At 44.2% G+C, this 12,497-nt stretch overlaps 1 protein-coding gene across 1 annotated transcript in view; it reads left to right on the top strand.

Annotated features, from left to right (window-relative positions):
* Positions 1 to 12,497, top strand: part of ahr1b (aryl hydrocarbon receptor 1b) — a 58,867-nt gene that overhangs the window by 34,364 nt on the left and 12,006 nt on the right. The window contains exons 4-6 of the mRNA XM_036544901.1: positions 5,644 to 5,733; positions 9,361 to 9,487; positions 10,385 to 10,518. Coding sequence (XP_036400794.1) covers positions 5,644 to 5,733; positions 9,361 to 9,487; positions 10,385 to 10,518 — 351 coding nt within the window. The remainder of the gene's footprint in view (positions 1 to 5,643; positions 5,734 to 9,360; positions 9,488 to 10,384; positions 10,519 to 12,497) is intronic.

The raw sequence follows: 12,497 nt of genomic DNA, 5'->3' as shown, positions 1-12,497 counted from the left end.
CCAACGGCCCTCGCTGTTGTGCCATCAAGTAGAGCGGCGCTTTGTCAAAGAGTTATCACAGTAGAGGAATCTTCCCCTCAGGCGGGGCAACTGGCGTGGGCGAGATAGAGGGAGAGAGAGGGAGAGAGATTGCATTATCTGATGACATCATGAGCGGACAGGAGAGAGAAGAAAGCATGGGCTATTTCTGAGCAGGCTCGCCTGTCTTTCTGTGCTCCATTTCAGACACTTGGCCATGAATTATAGAGGGGCTGCGAGGACATCCATTATTTAAAGGGGAAAGAAAGAGAGGAGAAAAGTGTTCATTGACATTTCCCAATATACAGTCTTTCTGAAAACTGTGGGTTGTACAGTCAGCTTGTTTAATGTGAGTCAGAGATGGAGTCAAAAGCGGACATGTAGAAACCCAGACAAAAACCACACCCCCAGAGACCCAGAGCATGGCAAAACCAAGAAATGCATTTTTTTTTAATTTTTAAATATTTTCCCCCTGTTATGACCCTGAGACATACAACAATTAAAACAAACAATTTTTTCATAAACTTTAGAATCAGCAGTGGTAGCGTTAAGCTCACCTCACTGTGATACCTCCAGCATTCACAGAGGAAGGACCAAAGCAAGGTATGTGCAAATATCTGATATACTCACCAGCTGCTGATTTCTATTTTACGCACTACAAGTCCCAAAGTGGACTACAAGGAAGCCAGTGCTGCTTGGAGGATTCCCTCATCTCTCACTGATGACAGCCCAGGGACTTCTGGGCATCTGATAAGTCACTAGGAGGCGCTTATGAGCTCTGAGCCAGTAAAATCTGGCCAACATAAAAACACGCTAACTTTGTAGGACATTGCCAATTATGTAACATCTCCTGATCATAGTCAGGTTATTGTATATCCCACATACACTAGTAAAGTATGGGCTTTGGTGCTTAGCTGGCACATAGTTTTTGTCACTTTTTACAACAAAGAAGAAAAATTAATGTAGAGGAAGAATGAAATAAGATGCATGATCTTTATTTTCTGCTTTTTAATGTAACATGAATAATAAAATGAAAACTGGTGACTATTTTTTTTGGAGGGGATGAGGTAGAGGTAGACAGTAGTAACTCTGTGAGTTTGTTCATTTTATATTCATGAAGTTACGTGTTTTGTAAAGGCCTGGTAGTAATGAATTAACAAGCCCAAATTGTTCCTGAAGCGCAGTAAGCAGAGAACTGCACCATTTCCTACAATAGTATGATTTAAAAGTAAGAGTCATTCTGAATGTTTATTTTCTGTTGAGTTTTCAGCCTTGGCTGCCAGCATCTGCTGTCACTCAGAAGTCTGTCCTACAGGCCAAATAACATAAGGTCTGAGAAAACAAACACAGACATCTGCACATGCTTCTGACAGCTCTCCCTCCTCCTTTCTGGCCCTCTTGTCTTTCACTCGGTTCAGTTCCATTCAGCTTGGTTAATTGGCGTGACAAAGTTTATATTTGTATTGCCAAAGCATGTATAATATACAGTATATATATAAACAGTATATAAATTACAATGGGCAGTAAAATATATGTGTTTATATATACACACACATATTTATCATGAAATAAAATACCATAGCTGCTACTGTGTCACTCACTGCATACTATGGAAAAAGTGCTGTGTATTTCTCTCTTCGTCTTGGAGGATTAGTTTTTTTTTCATTGCTGGGAAATTTGTACATAGTGGGCAGATCTTAGGTTTGAAAATTACTTTCTCTCTCTCCCTTTCTCTCCCTGTTTTTCATTCTGTTTCTCACGTTCTCTCTTTCTATGTCTCTCAAAGATAAAAGATCCAAATTACACTAAGCGTCAAGATTAGGTTAAAGGAGCTATCCAGTTTTACCAAAGAATTTCAAAGATATGCGTAATACAGCTCTTCCCTCCCTTTGCTATTTCAGTATATTAAAATGCAATCAAATGAAAAGGCATGAAAATAGAACAATAATAAATTTATTAAATACAAGAACAACATAACATTCCATTTCCCCCATCCTCTCTTAGTTCAGTTCAGCTGAAACCAAGTTGCATCACTCAGAAGGCATTTCAAAAAAACAGTTGTGTTGCCAAACCAATGCCACATTTACAACATAAATGGCAAAGCAGTAAAATCTAACTTTTGAATACAATTTAAATCCCATGTCTTTCTCTGTCTCTCTATTTCTGTTTCTCTCTCTCTCTGTCTCTCTCTCTCTCCCTCTCTCTCTCTCTGTCGATGGTAGCTGCGGTGGAATTCCTACAGGACCGTTGTAGGGCCACAGGCCCATGAAACATTAAAGATGCATTTTTGATCGGGATGTTTGGTGACTGCCCAAGCCAGGGCCCTCTTGGGAGAGCCATGTGTGCTCCTCAGCAGACAAACGAACCTAAATATTTATTCAGAAAAACACAGCACCACTCGGGTTTGTGTGTGTTTGTGTGTGGTGTGTTGCCGTTAGGAGGATTGAGGTGGCGGGTCCGTCAGTGATAGGGAGCCTGGCTGGCAGAGGCAGCAGCTTCTCTCTTATTTTTGTAGCTCATCAAATTATTAAAAGCCATTGAGAGTCTTCAAGGCTATCATGGCTTTGATGGTGCATTGGGCACCAGAATTTCTAAGATGTGGGCCCACATTTGACTATAGGCCATAAGTCATAAATGAAAGACTAGGATGGGCCTGTTGCTGTGGATGGGGATATTATAGTTTACCCATCCAAACTTAATCTGCATAGCCTTGGGAATCAGATATTTGATACCGCGAATGAACCGGCGCGATTGATTCCATACATAGATTTACTAGAGGACGAAAAAATATGGAACCACCCGACCACACATTATACGGTTTGCGTTTCACTGGACCGTGCCAAAAGGAGAAATGGCTGCAGATAATTACCACTCACTGGATCAGCGGAAAAAGCCTCTGACTCTCCATGGGTCATCTCTGGGGAATTGTGGGAACGGGACGGTACGAGCGCGAGGATGTGCAGGAAGGAGGGAGGGGGGTGATGGGTAATTTCTGGCAGAATAACAAGGTATGAGTCACAGGTCTGTGTGGGATTGTTTGGATGTATCTGTGACACCGCCAGTGACCCCCTGTCTTTGTGTTGAAGTGGGACGTCCTTAAACATCCTCTACCTCCTGTCCCCAGGTTATTTGGTGCCCTGGTTTGTTTCTCCCACTCGGTCTCTTTCTCTCTCTATCTCTCTGCCCTGCCTTGAGAAGACCTTGTTTCTCAGTCACCCAAAATCAGCTAAAGCGTGTTGTTTTTATCTCAGCACAACATCAGTTCCTTCTGACCTCTGCGGTGCCTGTCACATCCTCTTCAGGGCAGATCACTGTCTGTTTTCACTGTAACATTGTGACATTTCCCTGCCATTTCAAGTGCACACCATTCTGTTATAGATCCACGTTGCTGATTCCCTTATCAAACTCAAATTACATGCTTTGCATTGTGCACATCTTCCACTTTTATGACTGATTATTTTCTAAAGCAGTTATTCTTACGTATCTTGCTCAAGTGTACAACAGAATTTCCACATAGGATTTGATCCGACCTCCATTTCTGGTTACTCTGGTTACAAGTCAAGTTCCCTAATCAGTGTGCCACACGGATTCCCACTTCTGTCCAAGTCTCAGTATTGGGTGTCTCCTTGGTGTTATTTTATGTCTTGAGATCATGAAGTGTCAGAGGGAGAGATACGAGTGTTGTTAGACTAGTCGTCATATTTAGAGCCAGAATGGTATTATCCGAGGAAATGGCAGCCATATAGAGATTTATATCTGCTGGGCCGACCTGTAGCTGGACAGTAGGACAACGAATATGTTTCTGAAGATTGTGAGGCTCTGGATCCAGACTGATCCTCTCCCCTCTAAGGATTTGTGAATGTAGGATAAGAAACAGCATGTCAGTTTTAGATTTGTCAATTAACTATAAAAATGTCATTGGTCTATAAAAATGGCAGTGTTTTTGTTGTTAATGAGTGACACTTCCAAAGGCTGCCTTTGTTGTTGAGTTTTCAGTTTTAATATATATTCTTTTCAGCCAATGAGCTGTGGCAACTTCACATACAATGGGATGGCCACAATATCATTTTCATCCAGCTTATTTTTATGAATGTCCTAGTGTACAGGTGACTTCCACAATTAGCTCAGTTATGAATCAGTACAATTCAGAAATCTATGATCTTTCAGTGTTATGAGGTGTGATGTATTGTATTTGCTTATCACAGAATAAAGGCTTGTACATTTTGAACTTTCTATTGAGTGTATTTTTGTAGAATTTTCAAATGCCATGACATAGTTTACAGATTTCAGTGGAAATGAAATATACTCCAATTACTCTAAGCTTTGAAGTTAAATGAGAGCATGGTAACTGCAAGAAGTGTAGATCTGAAAATTCATCGGAAAGAATAATTTTTAATTTCATAAAACTCAGTGAAGGAAACAAAACCTCACTGGCATAGCATACACACACGCAGACGCACGCACACACACACACACACACACACATACACATAGTGCCTTGTGCTGTACATGCCTTGTGCGGTTGCCAGACTCTGTTCCATATTTGTTAACTGTGTTTTTCTTGCTTCATAAACAGATTGCCCGTGTTTGTTCTCCAGATGTTTGCAATGAAGGATCAGGAAAAGCGGTGTTAGTCAGCTCTTACATACACGTGTCCCAGCTTCCCCAGGGACCGCTTTCCTCTGCGGCTTTCTTTCGAGAGGAAAAAGGGAGATAGTCGAATCAGCAGAATGTAGGAACATGTGTTCGCAGCTGGTTCTGCTTCTGCATGTTTCGTTTGTTTGAATTGCCGTGTGGGAATATTCAGCAGCTAGACCGTGAGCCAGAATAGAGAGTGAAAACTCCAGGCATGGTATAGGGACCAGGGTAAGCCTCTATCAAGCTGCTGCATATCTGGACTGAGGTCAGAAAAAACTGAGCTGGGACTAAAACTGAGAGGGACACGAATGGTGGCATCCATGTTTTGCATCCATACGTCCTGGGCAGATGATTACTGTGATCAGATTACAGTAATCAGAAATAGCAGGCACTGACTAAGAGCCCAGGAAACAACAGATGGTGATGAATGGAAGAAAAATCCCCTCTCTGCCCTGCACAGTGGCAAAGGCCAGCGAGCAGCATAATTCTCCAATCAGGAGAAGGAAACAAAATGCAACATTGGTGGGGGGGGGGGTGGCTGCTCCTCTGAATCTTGGACTGGGTCCCTCCCCCTACCCGGTCTCTCAAAGCACCACTCTTGCCTGTCACCCCCATACAAATCGCTACCTCACATCAATGATTTCTCTTCCCCCCCCCCTCGAGAGGAAAACAAATGGAAGCCGATCTGGGTTTGCACAGCTAAAGTGCTAAAGCACATGCTCTGTGCACTTTTAAAACAAAACATTCAGATGACAAAAATAAATCTCATAACAGCACTATGGAAACGGGGTGGGACGAATGAATCAGTGAAGGTCATGGAAGCTTTTAGGGTCACTGCAAACGAATTTCCCTGTGGCCGAGTGTGTAGCCAAGCACAATGTGTCTTTCTTTCTCTCTGCCAAATTTATACGCTGGTAAGGCAGAAAACCCTAGGCTTGTTCTTCGCTAATGGACTCTCTGGTGACCTCTCCTTCTGTTCTTTTGTAGGCCCTCAATGGTTTTGTGCTGGTCGTCACTGCAGAGGGGACCATCTTTTACTCCTCTCACACCATCCAGGACTTCCTGGGATTCCAGCAGGTAAGCTGCCATTGGTTCAGAAGGAACTCTTCCGCTGCCCAGCCTATTTCAGGCAGGGCCAGGGCTTCCAAGAACCACCCTAAAAGAAACTGGCCTGTAACCTCCCGCTCTTCCTGTCTCCAACCCAGCAACCATGACCATCCCCCCTCATTGTCTGTCCCAAGTCTGTACGGCTCCACTGTTTCTCTGAAAAGGGAAGCTCTGCTTTTAGTCTGGCACCGTCGCCAGGACTTCCTCTGGATCAGTTGTGTCAGGTGCAGGTTAATCAGTTAATCAGTGCCAGCCTCACTGCTATTTTTATCCTGTGTAGATATCAGCAAGGGTAGCTGCCCTGTGTTGCACCTCTGCCAGGTTAATTAATCCTTTATGGAGTTCAGTCAGCTAAGGCACTTCTTTTGAGTCCCACAGCTCAGATCCGGTTTGGAGTAGGAGCTGTGTCTTTCGCCAACAATGAGTCCATAGTGGTGGATCACAATTGGCCTCATTGTGCCAGGGTAGGGTTTGTTTTCTCGGCCTGGGTTCCCTTGTCGCATGGCTCTCGGCACCCGAAAACTCTTCAGCCGACTGTGAGAGGATGGAATTCGCTCCACCCCTTCGCTCCTGTGCAAGTGCTGAGGATATTGCAGTGAAACGAGGAATGTGCAGTTACAGATTCACAAAATATTCACAACCACTCCACTTAAACAGGGTAAAAAGTGTTAGCGCAATGGAGAGGCAAACTGCAAACCCTCCACCCTCCCCTGGTGTTTTTTTTTTTTTTTGCCAAAGGCACTGACATGAAATTACGCAAACCCACTGCACAGCTTGCGTTTCCAGTCTGTGCCATGTTTCAGCACAATTAAATTGAGGCCCTATATATTAAAAACATGAAGTAATAAGGGCATGCATCTGATGCACCGTATGGGGTTCTTTTTAGGAAACGTTAAACTCATGCATCTTTTATGTGCAACAGCAAGACATTGCTGTGTCCCTGCTGTTTACACAAATTGACACTGGCATGCTTTGTATGCAGGACGCTGGTATGAATTTGTTTTGACAAGGCTGCAGCTCTAGGGTTTAAGGCTGACACAGTAAGCATTGACGCTGCAATACTTAGGAGCTAATGCTACGCTGGGGCAAAATCCTATTGGTTAAGAGGAGGATTTTAGTTCAGCAGATCTTAGCTCAGACCCGTCTTACCTCTCCATAGAGGCTCTAACCCCGAGTTGCCAATTGAAGCAATGCTGTTTATATTTCTTCCACATCTGAATCAGGATGTTTCAGTGGCAAACCCATGTTGTGTCAGAAAATTAGAGGCAAACGCATTGTGGTTTGATCAAGTAGAGGCCTCAGTCTGATTTCAGCTTTGTAATTATGACTCTGTGAGTTTCTTGTATACGCACACATATTGCGCACGCACACAGACACACACACACACACACACACACACACGCAGATATATATATAGAGAGAGAGGGTCACATATTTTCTGTAGACACTGGAGCTTTGTGCGATAGTGGGATGATTGTTGTCATGTGGATGTCACAAACGACCGTCAGTGACTGCATAACATGCTTTCCCTCGTTTCACACAGATGATTAAAAAAGACCACTTTCATTCAGCCGCTGTCACAACATATAGTGTTTTCTGTCACATTAATAAACTGCAACAAAGATAAAGTCATTAGGAAATAGAATCACTTGCTCCTTAAATGAGGAAAGAACAGGGCGGGAGAAAGAGAGCAGTCAGGAAGGTGATTGGTGGGTGTGGTGTGGTGTGCTGCAAATGCCCCCGCTCACACTTACACCTTTGTTTTGTGTGGAGGAGAATAGCCAAGCTGTAGCCCCATGGATTGAGTCAGATTAATTAAATAGGCTTTGGACCACAACGCTGCCCCCTCTCATCTAATCCAATTTGACATAATTTACTTATGAAATTATCACCCAAGGACTGGTCTGTGCTACCGGCATCAAGCGTCCCTCTCTCTTCTTCTCTCTCTGTTTCACAGACACACACGCTTGTACACGTGCGTTGTCATGCGCATGCAAGTGTGCACGTGTGTGTTAGTGAGGCAGAGAGAGAAGATGGAGAGCAGCCTGGGCATGTATTGCCCACACAGGCAGTCATACCCCGTATACACACACACACACACATACACGCCGCACACACACACACAAACACAATTTGGCAGTTTCTCACTAAGAAGATAACAGTAAGAAGATAGGGGAAAGCCCTGTTGGTCTTGGTGACGTATCTGTGATGTAACCCTGACTCCCCCCCGACTCAGGCATACCATCAACAGACAGCTCACAGAGCTGCCATTGTTGCAGTACAGCCTACTCAATGACACAGTGCTCACAGTGCTCTTCATCTTCTTCCAAATCCCTCTTTGCGTAGCATATTGCGGCCACTGACTTTCTGCTCTCCAGATAGATATGGGTTTTTAAAGTGTTAAATAGTTACAGTATTCAGGGAATCAGGAATGTGGTTGTACTATGTTCATTTTTTTTTATGTAGTTAAAGATGTTCTAAACAGAGGGAACAGTGGCTACTCCTCTATCCTAAAAAAATTAGATTAGACATATTTTTAAGGCCTCTTAGTGGATATTTTCCCCATTTTAGGATCTTGTCACTGTCCAGCTCACAAGGGTTGGGTAGTTCTGTCGTGCTGCCTCTTAATTTAATAAACAGCTGTTGGTCAGAGAGTCCATGGCCCTGGATGTTTGTTTGGCTGTGTGTGGTGGTCCAACTATAACAGCGAGTCTGGAGCACGATCAGGAGCCCGCATGTGTGTCTGTCGGTGGCTGTCATGCCATCGTGCCGCAAACGCTGGGGTGGCACATTGAATTTGACTCCTCTCAGCATGTCCATGGTAACAAGGGGGTCTGTCTGGCGCTTTTTATAACCTGACATTTCGCTCCTGTGCTTGATGGATCCCACTGGCAAACCAGTATGAAAGGCTGGGTGTGTGTGGAGGGGGGGGGGGGGGGGGGGGGGGTCCCAGCTTACTGTAGAAAATAGCATAGACAGACAGAAAACCTCAACAGATAGAAAAACACATGGAAAGGTACATAAAAGGAAAGACACAGATGGATAAATGGATAGATTGCAGTCTATTGTTTGTATGTTTTTATAGATGTATTAATATATGTGATTATCCTGTAAGATGTATGATATATCCAAAGCTGCAGATACTGGTGTTTAGTGGTGGAAGGTCAGCGGATGATTAGTGGTCAATAGCATAGTGATCAGTGGTCAGAGCAGGGAAGATTAGCAGTCTGTGATGGGGCATTAGTAATCGTAGGGGTCATTAGTGATCAGGAGTGATTAGCGGTTAGTGGTTACTGAGGATTAAATAGTGGTTTGTGAGGGGTAATTAGTTATCAATGAGGGGGTACTTAGTGGTAGGTAAAAGGTGAATGTAAATCTTTGAGGGGTGATCAGGTATTTGAAAATTAATGGTGAGGGACTGGGTGATTTGTGGTGACTGTCTTGGTGATAAGTGGCCAGTGAGGGCTGGTAGACACACTAGTTGTTGGTAAGTGACAAGGTGATTAGTGGTCAATGGCTTTGCAATGAGTGGTCAGTGGCTGGGTGATTGGTGATCAGTGATGATCTGATGTCCTTTCTCTGTTACCTCTTCTTCAGACGGATGTGATGCACCAGAGTGTGTTTGAGCTGATCCACACCGAGGATCAGCAGGAGTTCCGGAGGAACCTGCACTGGGCCCTGAACCCACCTGCTTCTGTGTCTGAACCAAAGGAGTCTCCCGCAGGTGAGCAACAATGATGACAAGCCTGTTACCCTAACTGTTTGTTAATGAAGCCTTCACCATGTATTTGTTTGGCAGATGCCCTTATCCTGTGTGGCTTGCTTGTCTTATACTTTTACGTATCAACCATTCATACAGCTGGATATTTACTGAAGCAGTGCAGGTGCCTTGCCCAGGCAAACATCAGTAGTGCCCCACCTGGGATCCACACCTGCAGATACAGCATCATATCAGGCTGTAGTGTTTGATAAGAATGAGCGAGAGTCGGGCGGGGAAACTTCTCAAAGTTCACGAACCGAATAGGGATGGAGAGAGGGAGACAGATAGCGGAGGGGAGCGACTAAAAACTGCTCTGACCTTTCTGAGAAGCTCCCTGAGTTGCGGGGTAAATGTTACAGCACGCGCAGACGTCTGCTCTAATTAGAGAGCCGGAGCGCAGCACGGACACCGCTGGGTCAGACAGGCAGGGCAGCAGGGGCCGTGCGGAGAGGGGTGTGACACGCCGTGATGCAGAACAGAGGAGGGGGACTGAAAAGGGGCGGGGCAGAGCCACAGAGAAACGTCTCACCTGTGTCCCTGTTTCAAGGTGCTGGCACACCCAGACTTCTCAGAAACACTGGGAATTTAAGGTAGCGGTTAATGACCTGCATTTGCAACCAGAAGGTTGGCGGTTTGAGTCCCAGGTGATGTACGGCAAACATGCTCCTGAGTAAGATGTTGAACTTGAATTACCTGTGAATATCTTTCTGTGTACTAAATGTGCCTGCCTTTGCCTGGATCTGGGTATATGATAATAACTAGAAGTAGAACTGCACATGAGACCATACAGACAAATCATGCCTGGGATGGTTTTGGCCCAAATGAAATGAAAGTAATGTTCAGTAATATCCTCTTCCCCAGATGGAGAACCTGCCACAAACTCATCTCTAGTGACCTATGACCCTGACCAGCTGCCGCCAGAGAATTCCTCCTTCCTGGAGAGGAGCTTTGTGTGTCGGTTCCGCTGTCTCCTTGACAACTCCTCCGGCTTCCTGGTACGATCCTTAGGCTCATCCCAGTGTGGAACACTGGCTAAGAGGGATGAGAATGCCTGTAAAGGAGTAGAGGGATCTGTACTCATCCTAGCGTAAAAACAGTAGCATACCTGTTTATGGTTTTCCATGTGATTGAAATGTACGGTTAACCATAGCTTTTTCTGCTACATTCATAACACAGATTTAACATTAAGCTTTTACCTTTACAATCCATTAGTCATAAAGAATCAAAGCACTTTATTCAAAGGCTTTTCATCACCACTTGGATACAGTAGCATTACAATGATTCCCTTTGTTTGTGTGTACTGTCTTTGTGTGTGTACTTGTGTATTTATGTGCACCATGGGTTAGAAGTTATTTTAATATAGTAAAATGACTGCCACCGGTTTTTACTAAAATAAATACAGCTCTGTGTGGTGTGAGCATATGTGAACACACATGAATGTGTGCTTCTGTGTGTAACAGGCCGGAGCACAACAGTCATCATGATTATCTATGTAGAGGGTTCTTATTCCCTTGTTCCACTGTGGCCACATCCCATGACTGCACTAATCCCCACCCCCACCCCCCCCCCACACACACATGCACACATGCACGCATGCAGGCACACACATACATGCACACACACACACACACACACACACACACACACACACACACACACACACACATACATACACGCACACATACACCAGCCCAAACATAAGGGTATTCCCTGGTGTTCCCTGGTTAAAATCCAGCCACATGCAGCAAGGGAACAGGGGGTAGCCTCCCAGCACACCACCCTATTAGCACCATGGCTCTTCAAACCACTCTGTGATGTACACTCTCTTAAATAATCCCTCTTAAAAGTGCACCAAGGTCGTGGGGAAAAGGGTTTAATCTGAGGGGGGTGAGAGCAAAGGCAGAATTTGCTTAGTCAGAACAGGGCTGCTCTTCTTTTTACCCACTGTTTTCCAGACAAATCCTCCTGAGCAAAGTATTTTTCACATTACATCAACAGGGGAAAACAGGTCTCACAGGACAGACAGATCATGACAGATTTACAATACAAATGTTTTATTGTATGTGTATTTCTTTTATACTGTAATTAGTGTGAATTTGCTCACCCAATGCCAGCCTAAGGGACTAATGTCAACTTTGTATCAACGCTAGGGTAGTCACTTTGTCAAGGCGAGACCAGATAGATAATTGAGTCAACTAATTATTCACTGATCAACGATAAGAGACCCTCATCTCGTCTCATCCTTGTATACACCCATCCAGTGTTTTCTACTCTGTTGGATGTTTGGAAATTTTGAAGTTTTCACACAGATGGTTAACAATGCATAGATGAGTTTACCAAGACTGTCAGTGGAAGCAGAGACCCTTGAAGTCTTTGAGACCAGGCTTGACACAGCCCTAGTAATGATGAGGCTGTATGGGTCAAATGGCCTGCTTTCATCATTAAACTTTTTTATATTCTTCAATGTTAATGTCAATGACATGCAGAAGAGCCAAAGCCATTAAATATTTACTAGGCCTACTTGTCAGCCAGCTCTAGGACAGCTCTTGTCCTAACAAGAAAACAGCAGAACTGAGGTTGTGAAAGTATGGCATAAATCTTTCAGAGTGCTAATTTAAGAATTTATTTTATCTCTCCGCTTTGTGGAATCAAAACAAGAATATGTCCATAAAGTTATAGACGCGCTGAGAAAGGTAACCGAAACTCACCATAAATCATGTCACCTGTGTTATTTCCTGTCGTAGTGTTCTTTACAGATTGAAATTGAATCCCTAGCTCCAACATCTGCTCCAGATGTAACACATACTGTAAAATCCGTATATCCATAGTGTTCACCTTACGGGAGACATTGTGTAGAAACATGGGAGAGGGAGATGGAGAGGGAGGAAAGGAGGTTTGGAGAGAAGGAAAACTGCTTAGCTGGCAGTCTGCTATATCCTGAGACAGTGGGGACACGCCCTCCAATCCACATACC

The sequence above is a fragment of the Megalops cyprinoides genome, chromosome 14 (assembly GCF_013368585.1).
Source record: "Megalops cyprinoides isolate fMegCyp1 chromosome 14, fMegCyp1.pri, whole genome shotgun sequence".
In the NCBI taxonomy this organism is placed as follows: Eukaryota; Metazoa; Chordata; class Actinopteri; order Elopiformes; family Megalopidae; genus Megalops; species Megalops cyprinoides.
This window is presented reverse-complemented; position numbering and strand designations above follow the sequence as displayed.